Source organism: Mus caroli, chromosome 2 (assembly GCF_900094665.2).
Source record: "Mus caroli chromosome 2, CAROLI_EIJ_v1.1, whole genome shotgun sequence".
Taxonomy (NCBI): Eukaryota; Metazoa; Chordata; class Mammalia; order Rodentia; family Muridae; genus Mus; species Mus caroli.
The window spans coordinates 145,198,051-145,215,506 of NC_034571.1; the positions used below are offsets into that span (position 1 = coordinate 145,198,051).

A 17,456-nucleotide genomic window follows, 5' to 3' on the forward strand; every position below is an offset into this window, starting at 1 on the left:
TAGGCTTGGTGACGGGTTCCTTAGGCTTGGTGACGGGTTCCTTAGGCTTGGTGACGGGTTCCTTAGGCTTGGTGACGGGTTCCTTAGGCTTGGTGGTGGGTTCCTTTACTCGCTGAGTCCTCTTGCTGGCCCTTGCACATTAAAATTTTTGATAGTTTCACCTTGTTGTCCTTAGGGATTTAGTAGTTCATAAATAGAAGGTCATCCAGGCTTTTAAAAGACTTCCAATAAGGGCTCGAGAGGTGGGTCAGTGCTTAGGCTTGGTGACGGGTTCCTTAGGCTTGAATGCTTGATGCTCTTCCAACAAAGCAAAGTTCAGTTTCCAGTACCCCTGTCAGGTGGCTCAGAGCAATCTGTAACCACAGCTTCAGGGGATCTTACAACCTCTTCTGGCCTCTGTGGGGTCTGCAGTTGTGCACCTTTCCACACAGAAACACACATACACATAACTTAAAAGTAAAGTCAGTCCTCTGGAGTGAGGGAGTGAGGGAGGGAGGCACACGCCCTTTAATCCCAGCACTTAAGAGGTAGAGGCTGGCAGATCTCCGAGTTCCAGGACAGCCTGGTCTACAGAGTGAGTTTTAGGACAGTCAAGGATACATTGAGAGACCCTGTCTTGAAAACTAAAAAAAATCTTAAAAAGAAAAGAAAAAAAAAAAAAAAACCAACAACAGTGGCAATAAAACAAAGGTGTGATAGTTCAGGCTTGAAATCCTATCACTTGTAATCCTATCACTTGTAAGAAAAGATAAAAGCATCCTGTAGTATAAAATATTGATTGAGGGTGAATACAAATTAATCTTAGTGGACCGGAGTCTTTACTGCTGAAGCTGGCTAAAGTCCCAGAAGAAATGCCTAGTGTACTAGAGTAACTAAATATGGCTACCAGCAAACCTTCGGGTAAAGATTGTGTGCCCACTGCTGTCAGGCAGACCCTAGTAACAAGTGTACTATGCTCACTACTTTTGTCTTTTTTCTAGAACCTTAGCATCCTGAGCCATTTTGGATTTGTAGCCCTTGAGGCTAAACTGGTCAGAGTTCATCATGTCCAAGTTAAAAAGCTCAGAATCAGTCCGGGTGGTGGTCCGCTGTCGGCCCATGAATGGCAAAGAAAAGGCTGCATCTTATGACAAGGTGGTAGATGTGGATGTGAAGCTGGGGCAGGTGTCTGTGAAGAACCCCAAAGGCACATCCCATGAGATGCCCAAGACCTTCACCTTCGACGCTGTGTATGATTGGAACGCTAAGCAGTTTGAGCTCTATGATGAGACGTTCCGACCACTCGTGGACTCTGTGCTGCAGGGTTTCAATGGCACAATTTTTGCCTATGGACAAACAGGAACTGGGAAAACCTATACCATGGAGGGAGTTCGTGGTGACCCTGAAAAAAGAGGGGTCATCCCCAACTCCTTTGATCACATCTTCACCCACATCTCTCGGTCTCAGAATCAGCAGTACCTGGTCCGGGCGTCTTACTTAGAGATCTATCAAGAAGAGATCCGAGACTTGCTTTCAAAGGATCAGACCAAAAGGCTAGAGCTCAAAGAGAGACCGGATACAGGAGTGTATGTAAAGGATTTGTCTTCTTTTGTCACGAAGAGTGTGAAGGAGATAGAGCATGTGATGAATGTGGGAAACCAGAACCGGTCTGTCGGTGCTACAAACATGAATGAGCACAGCTCACGGTCGCATGCAATCTTTGTCATCACGATTGAATGCAGCGAGGTGGGCCTGGATGGTGAAAACCACATCCGGGTAGGAAAGCTGAACCTTGTAGATCTTGCTGGCAGTGAGCGGCAAGCCAAGACTGGAGCTCAAGGGGAAAGACTGAAGGAAGCCACCAAGATCAACCTGTCCCTTTCCGCCTTGGGTAATGTTATCTCTGCCCTTGTAGATGGCAAAAGCACCCATATTCCATATAGAGACTCAAAGCTGACCAGGCTTCTCCAAGATTCCCTTGGTGGCAATGCCAAAACTGTGATGGTAGCCAATGTGGGGCCTGCCTCTTACAATGTAGAAGAGACCCTGACCACTCTGAGATATGCCAACCGTGCCAAAAACATTAAGAACAAGCCAAGGGTCAATGAGGACCCAAAGGATGCTCTGCTTCGAGAATTCCAAGAAGAAATTGCTCGGCTCAAGGCCCAGCTGGAAAAACGTTCCATTGGCAGGAGGAAGAGGCGAGAGAAGCGGAGGGAAGGTGGTGGCAGTGGTGGGGGTGGGGAAGAGGAGGAGGAGGAGGGAGAAGAGGGTGAGGAGGACGGGGATGATAAGGATGATTACTGGCGGGAACAGCAAGAAAAACTGGAGATTGAGAAGCGGGCCATTGTAGAGGACCACAGCTTGGTTGCAGAGGAGAAGATGAGGCTGCTGAAGGAGAAGGAGAAAAAGATGGAGGACCTGCGGCGGGAGAAGGATGCTGCAGAGATGCTGGGTGCCAAAATCAAGGTACTGTACCCTTCCGCAGTCCTTTCCCTTTCAGTTCCTTTTTTCTTAGATCAAAAATATTATACAGTAAGACTTTGGCATGATGACAACCGCCTTTAATCCCTACACACTGGAGGCAGAAGCAGGTGGATCTCTTGTGAGGCCTATATAATAAGTTCAGTACAGCCTGCTACAGGGTGAGACCACCTGTCTGCAATAAAAGTCAAAACCTAATTACATGTATGATAATTGTCATGTATGTGTGCACTTTATGAAGACCAGAAAGAAAACCAGTGCCCAGGCATTATTGCTTCCATTAAGGAATAGGATAACTTTTTCCACCACCTGCTCCTCTTCTTCTCCTCCTCCTCCTCTTCTTCCTTCTCCTCCTTCATCTTCCTCCTCCTCCCCTCTCTCTTTCTCTCTTTTTCTCTTTAAGAGCATTTGTATTTTAAATTTTTTGATATTTGTTTATTTTTTTGAATCAGGGTTTTTCTGTGTAGTCCAGGCTGGCCCTGAGTCACAGCAGTGCTCCTGTTTTAGCCTACTCAACAATAGAGTACTATGCCTGGCATTTTTTTTTTAAGGTAGGGTGTTGTGTAGCCCAGGATAGCCTTGAACTTGATAGTAGCTAAGAATGAACACAGGCATGTGCCACCATGCATGTTTTATGTGGTGCTGAGTATCACAGCCCTAAGTGCATGTGGGACAAACACTGCCACTTGAGCCACAGCCTCAGATGCTCCCCTCCCCCAGGGCAGTCATCAGGAAGCCAGTGTTTGTTGTTCCCTTGCTTGTCTAGTTTCACGTGGGCTGTTACTTAGGTGCTACCGCAGTTTGCTTTTACTTACCAAACTTCTGTCCCTACGAACCTGTACTGATGCCTGCTGTGTGGTTGTGTTCATCACTATTACTGCTCCAAATACTCTGTGATGTTCGCTCCACTTTCCTCTTAATGTGGGCTATTTCCATGTTTCCTGCAACCATTCTTGTGCTTGGCTCCAGGAGACTATGTACATGCAAGAAATTGCTGGTACCCTTATATTCTACAGTGAGTATTTTTAAAGAATTATTTATATTTTATGAATATGAATACACTATAGGCTGTCTTCAGATACTCCAGAAGAGGATATCAGATCTCATTACAGATGGTTGTGAGCCACCATGTGGTTGCTGGGAATTGAACTCAGGACCTCTGGAAGAGCAGTCAGTGCTCTTAACCACCGAGCCATCTGTCCAGCTCCCTCAGTCTCAAGAGACTCTTGCTCCTGCCTCATCCCGCTCCCTTGCCCATGCCCTGCTGCACAGCAGCTTCCTGCCAGGGCTTCAGCCGCTGCTCTGCTGCTCTCGTCCAGGAATTCCTCCTGTTGCAAGGGTGTGGTCCTAAAGCAGTCTGGCTGTGCACTCCTGTTTGGCATACTGTCCATGCTCCCTGAGGCTCTCAGGGCCATGCCTGGTTTCCTAACTGGGATCTGAGGCTTTTACTCTACTCCGACCTCTCTTGGCTTTGTCAACTTCCGAATCCTACTCCTGGGCTAACAATGGGGGTAGGAGGCTGGTGAGATGGCTCAGTGGGCAAGAGCACCCGACTGCTCTTCCGAAGGTCCAGAGTTCAAATCCCAGCAACCACATGGTGGCTCACAACCATCTGCAACGAGATCTGGCGCCCTCTTCTGGAGTGTCTGAACACAGCTACAGTGTACTTGCATATAATAAATAAATCTAAAAAAAAAACAAAAAACAAAAAAAACAATGGGGGTAGGAGTGTTTTCTTAGTAGATTTTTATTTTTACTTCAGCTTTTTGTGTAGCTGTCCCTTCAGACAGGAAGCTGTCCCCAACTTCCTCTGAGAGCTTGACTCCTCGACCTTTAGTGTGCCTCTCCCCTTAGTTCCTCACACTTCCCTCCTGAGGGCATCCCAGAGCGTCTGGTCCAAGCCTGTTTACCTGTCTATGTCTCGGTGGGCTCCGAGCCTCACAGTCCAGCCTCACTGCCAGCAGCACCTCGGTCTGGAGCACACCAGCTATGTTTAGTTTGTGTACAGTGGGGTTAGTGCTGTGCATGAACAACCCAATAAATGACTCGGTTAAACAAAAGCCCAAACCCTGAAAAGCACATGTTTCAAGCTGCCAGACCTTCAGTGTCGTCAGATGGGATCCCATCCTGCTATGGGCAAGGCAAATGTATTTTCCCCCAGACTTTTTTTTTTAAGATTTATTTATTATTATACATAAGTACACTGTAGCTGTCTTCAGATGTGCCAGAAGAGGGCATTAGATCTTATTAGGGGTAGTTGCGAGCCACCATGTGGTTGCTGGGATTTGAATTCAGGACCTTTATGGAAGAGCAGTCAGTGCTCTTACCCACTGAGCCATCTCCCCAGCCTCAGACTGTTTTTTTGCTTGTTTGTTTTTGGGGAGGTTTTGGTTTTTTTGTTTTTTGGGTTATTTTTGGACAGGGTCTCAATATGTCCCCTGGGCTGGCCTGTAACTTGCAATCCTCCAGCCTCAGTCATATGTATGTTGGGAGCACAGGCATGGACCATTATGCTTAGCCAGGCATGAGCCTGTCCTCTAGGTCTTCCTGTGAGGGGTTATGTTCTGGGATGGACCACAGGATGGATTTTGCTTTGTTCCTCACTCAGGCCATGGAGAGTAAGCTGCTTGTCGGAGGAAAAAATATAGTAGATCATACAAACGAACAGCAGAAGATCCTGGAGCAGAAACGCCAGGAGATCGCAGAACAGGTAACCTTGCATTCTTGTATGGGGAGGAAGGCGTACACTGACATCAGGCCACAGAGCAGACAGCCGTGGGATGAGAGCAGCTCCAGAGGGAATGGACAGGAGCTGTCAGCCCATGCTAGCCAGAGCCGACTGGGCGCATCCAGCCCATAGTGTGTAGACATGGTCACTAGGGCAAGCTGATGGATTTTGTGGTGTTGCTCAGAAACGTCGAGAAAGAGAAATCCAGCAGCAAATGGAGAGTCGAGATGAGGAGACTCTGGAACTGAAAGAGACTTACACCTCCCTGCAGCAGGAGGTGGACATCAAGACCAAAAAGCTCAAAAAGGTAGGAGATAGGTGCTGGGAGCCTGGGGGAGGGGCGCGCCTTCCTTGGTCAGCCTTTCCTCAGCTGTGTCTCTCCGGCTCTAGCTCTTTTCCAAGCTTCAGGCCGTGAAGGCCGAGATCCACGACCTCCAAGAAGAACACATCAAAGAGCGGCAGGAGCTGGAGCAGACACAGAATGAACTCACCCGGGAGCTAAAGCTCAAGTGAGTACCTGGCAGGCTCTGCCGGCGACCAGGTTCAGGAATGACCGTCCTGAGGACAAGCCGCCTGCTTGCCAGCTCACCCTCAGCCACCCCACTGTCCCCTGCTTGGTCCTGACAAGGTCCTTTTTATTTCAGCCTACTTTCGTGAGGTCACCACACAGTCTCCCTGTTCCTTCTCCCTCATCTTCTTGCCCCTTTATTGTAAACTTTTTTCTCCTGATCTAATGACATCTGAGTACTCATCAGCCAGAGTACTTTAAGACCATTCATTGTTCTCATGAAATCGATGCAGTTTCCTGTAGCCTAGTCTGGCATCAGATTTGTTGTGTAACTGCAGCTGGTCTTGAACTCTGGATGCTATATGCCATCACCTCAGTGCTGAAGATCAAGCCCAAGGCCGCATGCAAGCACTCCTATTGAGCCATGAGCCCTGGCCCCTGAGCAGTGTGTTTTAATGCTCTGTAGATGATAGAGTGTCACAGCATGTCATCTCAGCACTTGTAAGGTTGAGGCAGGAGGATCACAAGCCTAGCCCAGACCACACAGTGAGATCTTGTCTTAAAAATAAACAACAATGAAAAGCCAGCTCTGTTGGTGATTTTAGTGTTTCTAATAAGCCAACAAGATGGATCTCTGGATCTTTCTTTCTTTCTTTCTTTCTTTCTTTCTTTCTTTCTTTCTTTCTTTCTTTCTTTCTTTCTTTCTTTCTTTCTTTCCTGAGACAGTCTTATGGTGTAGTCATGGCTGATATAGAGCTTACTAGGTAGACCAGATTAAACTCACAAGAGAGATCCTCCTGTCTCTGCCTCTGCCTCCCTCTGCTGGGATTAGATTTTTTTATTAATCAAGTTTTAACTTTCGAACAGAGCAATTAAAATTCAATGTGCATAAGGCTGTTTAAGAGATGACTCAGTAGTTAAGAGCACTTGCTACTCCTACAGAAGACTGGGTTCCCAGCACCCACATAGTGGTTTATAACCATTTCTAACTCTAGTTCCAAGCAAAACAAACAAACAAACTCATGCATGTAAAATAATCTAAAAAAGTTCAGGGGGAGGGGCTACAGAGGTAGCTCAGCAGTTGAAGGTGCGCAGAGTGCAGCCCTGGTGACTTGGGTTTGATCCTTAGAATGCACAGAAAGGTGGAAGGAGAGAATTTACTTCACAAAGTTGTTCTCTGACCTCCACACACACTCTTCTCAGGAATCATCTTTATTTTTTATGTTCAATTCTTCTTACTTGGATGATTAGAACGGACAGTGTTTTAGCTTGGACAGCAAGTCGCAAGGGTGAGCGAGCTTCCATCCCTAACTTACATTCAGCATTGTAAAAGCCCATCTACTTTGGGTAGTAAATATTTGTTCTAGGATGACTTCTATGTCACCTTCCCCAAACACACACACACACACACACACACACACACTCACATCCTTATTCTGCTCGTACCTGAGTAGGAATGACCTGTCCATATTCCTGGGACAGACCTGTCATTTCTGTACTGCAGTCTCTTTGTATCAGTTGAGGACCAGGTGTCTTTCATGTTTGTATTTCAGCTCTGTGTATGATACTGGCCTATAGTACTTGCTCAGTAAATGTTTGCTGAGTGACTTGACTCTTGCCATATATAGCTCCATATATTCATGTTCACAGATAGTCAGCACTTTGACTTATTTTGTTATTGTTGTTTTTGGAAAACGAATTTCACTCTAGCCCAGGATGGCATCATAGATTCATGGGAACCTCCTCCCTCAGCATCCCAGGTAGCTGAGACTGTATGGGTATGTGCCATTGCCTGGCTCTATGTGCAGTTTTCATCTGTATTCACCTATGTGTATTCTTACAGGCATCTTATTATAGAAAACTTTATTCCCTTGGAAGAGAAGAATAAAATTATGAATAGATCCTTTTTTGATGATGAAGAAGACCATTGGAAATTACATCCTATAACCAGACTGGAGTAAGTCATTGTGGACCTAAAGTAGACTTGCTTGTGGGAAAACAAAGAATGTTGCCAAGTGGACTGGGGCACTGGGGTGTGGGGAGAGTGCACTAAACCTGGAGCTGGCCTGCTCATGTTGTAGCACCACAGGCCCAGGAGGTACAGGCCTGGGTACTCATTTTAACATTAGAAACCAGGAGGCTTTGTCACTCATGAACTAGTTAGGTATAGCGTTTCCCATGATCTCAAATTTTCTTGTCCCCTGTAAAGTGAAATGTGCTAGGCCACAGGACAGGGGTTATGCTGTATGCTACCTGTCAGGGATGCAGGAGTGGTAGTACTGGTAGCTATGCTTGTCTGCTGTCTGAGAACAAGATAGTGACTGGGGTCCTTTCCAGGTTGAAAGAAACATGATGCTCACATCTGAGTCAGATGGCACCTCAAGCAAAAAGCTAAGCAGTTATCGTCAGGCATCGTCTATCAAGCCTTGGTCTCAGGAGTTCCTGCTTTGAGTTCTTACTCTAGCTTGGAGTACTTATCAGAGTACTCACTGAGTGCTTAACCCCATTGGCCTTGTCTTAGGCTGTGGGGCATAGTCCAGCAGGGCCTCAACATTGTCATCTGTTTTCAGAAACCAGCAGATGATGAAGCGGCCTGTCTCTGCTGTGGGATACAAGAGACCTCTGAGCCAGCATGCACGGATGTCCATGATGATTCGGCCAGAGCCCCGGTACAGGGTGAGGAGACTGTTGGTTGATTTTAAAAAGTTGTTAAAATTACATTCATTGTTTTAATATGTGCATGTATGTTTGGGGGGAGGGGAATGCATGCACATGCCACAGCAATAGTCCAAAGACAACTTGTGGACATTGGGTTTCTTCTTTTTCCACAATATGGGTCCCAAAGACCAAACTCTGTTGTCAGGCTTGGCAGCAAACACTTTAACCCACTGAGCCAGCTCACTAGCCCCAGTGTTTGTCTTTCTATGTTTTTTCTTCCAGAGGAATTTAGGTTTGAGAAGTCCTCAGACACCATCATGCCAAGTCACAGGGATTATATCTGACTTTCTCAGAGATTTGAGGACGTGTACACTAATGAACACAATGATACATGATGTAACAAGTAGATGATGGAAACTAAACGGAAAGGCAGGGGGTTGGGGCTTACTCCATAAAGTCCTTGTCTTTTGAACAGGAGGACTTGGGTTCAAGCCCCAGAAACCACATAAAAACGCCAGGTGTGGTAACAGACACATTCTCACTACATTGTAGTGTGTGTGTGTGTGTGTACATGCACTAAACCTACATTGACAGACTTGATAGCACACATTTTTCTCTTTAGCCATTTTGCCAGCTGTGGCAGTGTATCTTTGTAACCCCAATACTGGGGAAGTAGAGACAAGAGGACCTGGGTCTCACTGGCCAGCCAGTTTAGCCCAGTTGGTGAGCTCCAGGCCACTGAGAGACCACGTCTTAAAGGAGGCTGGCAGCTTTCCTGAGAATGATGCCTGGGCTGCTCTCTGGCCTCTATAGGCAAGTATACATGCCTGCACCTGCATTTTCACACACAGTTACAACAAGAAAGGTGAAGCAGAGTGAGATTTAGAACTTCAGGACAACGGAGGAGTGGGGAACAGGTACATGAGCAGAGAAGGATGCCCTGGTGGGCAAGTATATGAGAACGTAGAAAGATGCAGGTTTAATGGTGGGATATGGGCCTTTGCTAGGGAACTGCTACAGCCATTTAACATTTGTGTCAGTTGCAAGTCACTGAAAGTGACATATTGAGCACTGTTTAACAACCCCAAAATATCTTGCAATAAAATGCTGCAGATTTTCTATTTGCAAACACTTTCTGTGTGCTAGACCTATACCTGAGGTCTGATTGAACTCTGCCGAGGTCTCTGTCTCCAGTCCTGTTGTTTAGAGGGTAGGTAGGTGGCAAGTGATGGACTGGGAGGCGAGGTCTGTTATAAAACAGTTTTACAAGCTGGGCATGGTGTCTCACGCCTTTAATCCCAGGCACTTGGGAGGCAGAGGCAGGAGGATTTCTGAGTTCGAGGACAGCCTGGTCTACAGAGTGAGTTCCAGGACAGCCAGGGCTACACAGAGAAACCCTTTCTCGAAAAACAAACAAACAAACAAACAAACTAAAACAACAAAAAAAACCAGTTTTACTATTCCTGAGGGCACATATCTGCAATCCAGCATGCAGGATGCAACTAAAGGTCAGCCTGGTCTATAAATATAACATGATTCAGGCCGTCCAGGGTTACAGATGAAAACCTTATCTCAACAACAATAGCAAAAAAATAAAAAATAAAAAAGTTGGTGCTAGAAGAATATATATGAATTAAAAATCTGGTGTGTGAAATGCATGAGCATTGAGCTACTTACTTCTGAGCAGTGAGAGTGTGCTCAATTTAAAGTTCCTTCATTTTACTTAATTGTATTCTGCAATTCTTTTTTTTTTTAAATTTATTTATTTACTATATATAAGTACATTATGGCTGTCTTCAGACACACCAGAAGAGGGCGTCAGATTTCATTACAGATGGTTGTGAGCCATTATGTGGTTGCTGGGATTTGAACTCAGGACCTCTGGAAGAGCAGTCAGTGCTCTTAACCACTGAGCCATCTCTCCAGCCCCTGTATTCTTTTTATAATGAAGATTTTTACAGGGTCACATTCTGTAGCTTAACCTGGCCTAGTATGTAGTTCAGAATAGCTTCAAACTTAGGCAGTCCTCCTGCTCCAGTCTCACAAGCACGGAGAATACAGATGTGAGCTATCATAACTGACTTCACTTAAAAATTAAAGAAAACAATACAAAACAAAACTCTCCTTTCAAGCCAGAGCCAGATGAACTGGGTGCTTTTTTTCCTCCTGGTGCTTAGTCATTTAAAATAGAGAAAGGAAATGAAAACGTGCTTCTTGTGTGGGGTTTACAGGGAGGAAGAGGGGCGGGGGCAGGCAGAAGCCTCTGAAGCATGTTTCTAGCAGTTTCAGATGTGCAAAGTCTGCCAGGTTTTTGTAACTGAGTCAAGAAGATGTTTTTAAAGTGCCCAAATAAAATGTGTGTCTTTCCAGGGCACAGGTATGACCAAAAGTGGGATTGAAAGCAGTAACTCTCGATGTTTAGTAATCAGCCGGCTTTACTGGAGAAATTCTGTGCACTGTCTGGATATTTAAAGCTGATGATTGCGGCCCATGACCCCCACCCTCACCCACACCCCGGGCGCAGCCGTCGAGTGGCGCAAGGACGCACCCTCTCTGTATACAAGTTGTCTTCAGAGTTAGGCAGGGCTCATTCACCGGGTTGCTCTGTGATGGAGGCAGAAGCGAGTCCTTCAGTGGGGCAAGCACATGCTTGTCCTGCATTCACTTCCAGGGACACAGATGCTGCTGCCTGCAAACAGCTGGAACATCTGTGTAAGCCATTAGTGATGACTTTTTACCTTTTCACATCTTGTGGGAGATATGTTTATTGCAAAGAACAAAAGCAGAAAATCAGGGTAGAAAATTAAAAATCACCCATCTTAATTAAGTATGATGAGTCACACCTGGAAGGATGAGGCAGGAGGACTGCCATGAGTTTCAGGCCACCTTGTATACACAGGATAGAAGGATCTCTCTCTCTCTCTCTCTCTCTCTCACACACACACACACACACACACACACAGAGAGAGAGACAGACTGACAGAAAGACACTTAGAATAATAATCTATAAGTAGCATAAGGCAAAACTGTTATGTTATAAAGATGAACATTATATAATCATAAAAGTTCCAAGAGAGTACTAGCAGTTACAGTCTGCAAAGCCCAGAAACATGAAGCAAGACTGGATGAACTGAAGGGAGAAAAGGACAGGTCAAATATAATTGTTGGCAACTTCACTGCTACATTTTCAGTAATGGATAGAACATCTCAACATTAAAAAAAAAGGGGGGGAGGCGGATAGATGGCTCAGTGGTTAAGAGCACCGACTGCTCTTCCGAAGGTTCTGAGTTCAAATCCCAGCAACCACAACCACTACCATTCATAATGAGATCTGACACCCTCTTCTGGTGCATCTGAAGACAGCTACAGTGTACTTAGATATAATAATAAATAAATCTAAAAAAAAAGAAAAAAGAAAAAAGAACATCTCAACATGTAATTAAGGAAAAAGTAGATCTCGTCAACATTAAAGACAAACCTAACAATCTGTAAAACACTTGTCTCCTTCACCCCCCCCCCAATAATTCAAAACATGCATTATCTTAAGTACACACCAGATGTTGTGTTCACACCAAAGAATTCAAAGCACATGTTGTCCTACTCAGCCATAATTGTCAACGTGACACAACCTAGAATTGTCTGAGAGGACAGTTTAGAGTGAAGAACTGTCCAGATCAGATTGGCCTATGGGCAGGTCTGTTGGGAGGTATCTTGATCATCAGTTGATACAGAGGGCCCAGCCCACTATGGTTGCCATCATCCCTAGGCTATATATAAGAAACCTAGCCAAGCTGGGCGTGGTGGCACACACCTTTAATCCCAGCACCAGGAAGGCAGAGGCAGGCAGATTTCTTAGTTCGAGGCCAGCCTGGTCTACAAAGTGAGATCCAGGACTGCACAGAGAAACCCTGTCTCAACCCCACCCCCCCCCCCCCCCCCCAAAAAAAAAAATTTAAAAAAAAAAAAAGAAAGAAAGAAAGCTAGCCAAATATGAACCAGTGAGTGAGCTAGCTGGTCAGCAGCGTTTCTCTATGGTTCCCATTGTCCTCAAATTCGTGGAAGAGCAAGCAGGCCTGCCTTCAGGTTCCTGCCTCAACTTTCTGCCTTGAATTCCTTCAATAATGGACTATGATCTTGAAGTGAAATATGGCTCTCTCTCCTCTCTGTCTCTCTCTGACCCTCTCTTTGTTTCTCTGTATCTGTCTCTGTCCCGGTCTTTGTGTGTGTGTGTGTATATGTGTGTGTGATCTCCTTCTACCCTTTGTATACAAGGTGGCCTGAAACTCATTATAATACTAAATACTACTAAAGAATTTTACATAAATCCTGCCCCTCCCACCCAGGTTATTTTTGGCCATGACAGTTGTCACAATAATAAAAAAGAAAGTAGGACACATGTTCACACAAAAACTTGCACATTGTCAGTGCAGTTTTTTGTCCATTATTTAAAAGTCAGAACCAATCAAATGTCTGTCAGCTGATGAATGTACATGAATTGGGATATTTATGCAGTAACTTTTATTGGCCATAACAAAAGGAATGAAGCACTGACCTGGATTGCAATACAGATGACTCATAAACATAAATGAGAGCTCTGAGTTTGAGGCCAGCCTCATCTACAGAGTGAGTTTCAGGACAGCCAGGGCTACACAGGGAAACCATGAAACAAAACAAAACAAAACAAAACACCCAAACAAACAAACAAACAAACAAATCCCTTTCAGACCTACCAGGAAAAAATTTGTAAGACATATTTTCTGGGGTTTTGAAGATGGTTCAGTTGGTAAGCGCTCTCCTCCATACAGCCGCGAGGACTTAAGTTCAAGGACTTACCCATAAAAGAAGCTGGGAGCTGCAGGATGCACCTGCAGTCCTGGCGCTGAGGTAGGCAAGAGGACCTCCAGGGCTTGCTGCCTCCAGTCCAGCTGACTCTGTAACCTCGGGTTCACATCACTATCCTGTCTCAGAAAACTCAGCTGACGTGGATGTGGTGATGATGCACTCCTGCAGTCCCAGCCTCTGGGAGGCACAGGGAGTTGGGAGTGAGTTTGACATGTGTGTGCAGATCAGAAAACAACTTGTGGGAGTCAAATCTCTCTCTCTACTCTGTGGGCTCCAAGGATTGAACTCAGGCCATCGGGCTTGGTAGTCGGCATCGTTAATTGCTGAGCCATCGTCTTGCCAGCCTCCCTGGGAGGCTCTTAGTGGCAGTAGCTTGCAGTTCTGTTCTCAGAGGATGTCTGGCTCCCTTGCACCTGCTGGTGACCGCTGTGCTTCCTGCCACAGGCGGAGAACATCATGCTCTTGGAGTTAGATATGCCCAGCCGGACAACCAGAGACTACGAGGGCCCAGCCATCTCTCCCAAGGTTCAGGCTGCGCTGGATGCAGCTCTGCAGGATGAAGATGAGATACAGGTGGATGCCTCATCCTTTGAAAGTACTGCCAACAGAAAACCCAAGGCCAGGTAAGTAGCTTCAGGGACCTGTGTTTGAAAGAACATTTGAGCTAGGTGTAGTAGTGAATACTTTAATCCCAGCTCCCAGGAGGGCATGGGCCTAGTCCTTGTTTATTTTGGCCTGTACTTGCTGAGCACCCCAAGTCCCTCCTTCCAGATTTCACACTTCTCCTGGCAGGTGGGTTGGCCAGGCCCAGAGGGCCTTGTTAGTTTAGTGGTTACAGTTCAAAGACTCCTGGTTTTCACGCCATTGAGGAAAGGCCACCTTGGAACGTGCATAACCATTGGTAATGTCCCATGTGTTTGACTTTTGCAGGCCCAGGAGTGGCAGGAAATCAGGATCCTCCTCTTCCTCCTCAGGAAACCCTGCATCTCAGTTTTACCCACAGTCTCGGGGGCTGGTGCCCAAGTAGCCCAGCACCCGCTCCCAGGATGGGAACAGCATTGTCTTCTGAGAGAAGAGCGAGCACAATACTGCAGACATGACTTGAGCCTAAACGCAGAACCATCCCCCCGAGGAGGAGTGATAGCTTCTTTGCAGATTAGTTAACTTAATCTGCCCGAACATGCTGGTCCTGGTGTGGCACTCAGTTCCTCTGGGAAGTGTCCTTTAATTAGCATCTCAGAATGCATGGGTAAGGTAAACTGCAAAGTCCAAGTGGACAGCAAGAGAATGACCATGACCTTGCTTTCCTTCCCTTCCCACCCTCCCTTCCTCTCCTCTTCTCTAGCCTCTTCTTCACACCAGCCTCCCTTCTTGTTAAACAATATGGAGTCGAGGCCTCCTTAGGACTGTGTGTGGAGCCTCGGCCTAAAGTGGCAGTGGAGCTGAGAAATGAAAGCCCTAGAACTTGAATAGGTGCCTGCCTCTGTCAGGTGAAATGAGATATCTCACTTGGAACCAAGCCCAGGATGGCACGATGAGCGAGCGATCCAGCTTCCGGGCTCCTCAGTAGGAGTAGATCTACCTGGAATCGGTTGAATGGGGCAGTGGCTTCCAGATCCTGTTCCAGAAGGACTTGGTGTTGGAAGCAATAGAAAAGACATTCCCTTTGTCTCCTGGGAGAGTTTGGGGAAATAGCTTTTTTAAAATCTCAAAACCATGACCATCCTGTTAAAGACCTAAGTCTATAAACCAGTGCCATGTCCATCTACCATGTCACTTTACTCATTTGTCACCGTCTTTCCCCACGTACACATGCTCTGTCTGAGTGGACTCATGTAGACCCACCTACAGAGTGCGCCTGTAGAGTGTGCCTGGAGGTGGAAAGGGGAAGCCAGCTCTGCCTTCTCTGATGGGAGCTGAGTTGGGGGAAGGCATCAGCAGGGCACTTGTGAATTGCCCACAAGGGTCCATACTGTCCTGGGAGCAGAAGAGTGAGGAGGCAGATGCAGACTAGCAGCAAGAGACTCAGCAGGAGGAAGGGCAGGTAGCTGTGGAAGCAAAGGAATCCTGTCTGCCTGGAGCAGAAGCCACTGACTCCTGCGAGTGTGGCTCCCCTGGGTGGAGAGGAGCCCTAGGTGCTGGCAAGAAGAGGCTCTGAGTAGGCTCAGAGGGGAGTCCACACCTCCTGTTTACATAGACTAGTTTGGTTTATAAGTTTTAGTTTTTCATGTTACGGCACCTCAAGCTTTGCTTTATGTTGGTCATTAGGTGGCAGTTACTCATTTTCCCCAAGAGAAATAAATGCATGAGTGTGTGGGGCTGCCTGTGCACATTCGTGCCTGTGCTCTGGGTGTGTCTCTAAGAGAGACTGAAAACTTGCCCGGTTTTAGAAATACTCCAGCGTCCAGTGTTTGCCTTTGTCTGTGTGAAAGGCCCACAGAATGACTAATCCAGGCTAGAAGCACGCACGCCCCATGAAGTATCTTTGAGTCCATGATCCAAACCTGAGGGGACAGTCTGAGTCCTCAAGTCTGCCACACTGGTGTACCTTGCTGGCATGGTGCCTCAGGAAGATGGCAACTCAGGTGGCTTTGAGATACGTTTTAACTCAGCTACTTGGTCTCCAGGTACATTTCTGGACAGAGCCCATGGAAGGAGGAGTAACGTGCAATGTCTTGGCATTCTTTATCACATCACGGAGATCCATGGATCTTCTTGGTAGCTTCCTTTCTGAGCCCAGAGCCCTATTCAGTTCCTAGGATGGAATGGAACCTGTCTCATCTTTTCTTGATCTCAAACCCTGCTTCTTCCTTGGGTCCTAAGAGTTTGCTTGTTTGACTAGGAACCAAATGAGGAGACGTGTGCTCTAAGGTGGCTGTTTGCTGGTGACACTTGTCTCTTACATTTCCTCACAGCTAGTCTAAATTCTGTAGGCTGAAAACATTTGTGTACCAAAACAAAGGATTGCAAACTTCAGGTACGATCATACCTTAATGCTGGTGTCGTGAAGTGGTTAATGTGCTAGTGGCGGGGGTTAAGTGACACATAGAACTTTTCCAAGAAGACAAAAGGAAAAAAAAATCTGGAAGACATGATTATTAAAGCAAGCCTGCCCTGTCGTCTGCTGGGTTCCTACAGTGGTCTGTGGACACCAAGTGGAAGGCCAGCCACGTGGTGATGAAGCTGTCCCTTCCCCGACAGCGTCTGGTGCTTCTCTTTTCTCAATACGGATCCGATACTGAAGAGAGCAGATGGTAAAAATGTCTTGCTGTCCCCAGAATGCTGCTGCTCTGAGTTCTGAATTGAGCCAAGAGTCTAGAGGATATGTCAAGCTCACTGAGGGACCAAAGCTTTATGCTGTTAGTTATCTAGCTGAGGTTCTGGAAGGCCTCCATGCCTGCAGTAGCTACTGTAGTCTAGAAGCAAATCTTTAAAAGGATCTAAGAAGACCATCTGGGAGGAGTTTGAGGCTGCGCATACAATCCTCTTGGGACTCTCTTCCTCTGTTCAGTAGAATGTATCTGAAATTGTAACAGATGACACAATTTCCAGATCCTTACAGTCAGAATCAGAGTCCCCAAACCATAGGCATGAAGCACTTTGTTAGACTGACCTACATTGACTTGCTCCCTGTCTGATGCCTGCATGCTGCCTGAATTGTTCCACCTACATCTCCATGACCACGGTGCCAGAGTGCAGTACAGCTCAGGCACAGGCCACTTGTCTGCTCTTCCCGACTCTCGTTAAGTCCTCCTTCACTGAATGTAGACTCTGCCAAGTTCCTGAGAAGCGTCAAACCCCTGCTAACGTAGGCTATCAGTTCTGCCTCACTTTGGCTTCTCGAGTTTGAGGGGTACTGTGAGCATCTTGGACCATCCAGACACCATCCGTGAATGAAATGGGGCTACTGATGTACTCCAAAAGCCATAATGAAAAAATCTCAGAGGGATCTAGGTAAGAACAGAATGCCCCACAGTTACCATGCAAGACTTGGTCTGATACTTTAAGATTCTAGCACCTTCCTCTCTGCCCTGATATGGGCAGGCAGGAGGTGGGTGGGGCTTGATGGCTCTTTGGAGTTCCTGTTGATCTTGACCTTCTCTTTGGCTGTCTTTAGATACAGGATATGCCAGTACTTGGGACTCTCTAAGTTTTACAATTGATATTTATTTGTATTATCTCTTTGTCTAGCAATGTAAAAGTGATTCTAAACTAAAATGTGTAATTAAAATCAATCAAATTTATTGTATCTACAAA

At 46.3% G+C, this 17,456-nt stretch overlaps 1 protein-coding gene across 1 annotated transcript in view; it reads left to right on the forward strand.

Moving 5' to 3' along the window:
- Positions 1 to 17,456, forward strand: part of Kif3b (kinesin family member 3B) — a 43,160-nt gene extending 25,704 nt beyond the window's left edge. Inside the window, exons 2-9 of the mRNA XM_021150026.1 lie at positions 981 to 2,448; positions 5,072 to 5,173; positions 5,376 to 5,498; positions 5,582 to 5,700; positions 7,543 to 7,656; positions 8,270 to 8,375; positions 13,644 to 13,822; positions 14,130 to 17,456. Coding sequence (XP_021005685.1) covers positions 1,045 to 2,448; positions 5,072 to 5,173; positions 5,376 to 5,498; positions 5,582 to 5,700; positions 7,543 to 7,656; positions 8,270 to 8,375; positions 13,644 to 13,822; positions 14,130 to 14,226 — 2,244 coding nt within the window. The 5' untranslated portion in view covers positions 981 to 1,044 and the 3' untranslated portion in view covers positions 14,227 to 17,456. The remainder of the gene's footprint in view (positions 1 to 980; positions 2,449 to 5,071; positions 5,174 to 5,375; positions 5,499 to 5,581; positions 5,701 to 7,542; positions 7,657 to 8,269; positions 8,376 to 13,643; positions 13,823 to 14,129) is intronic.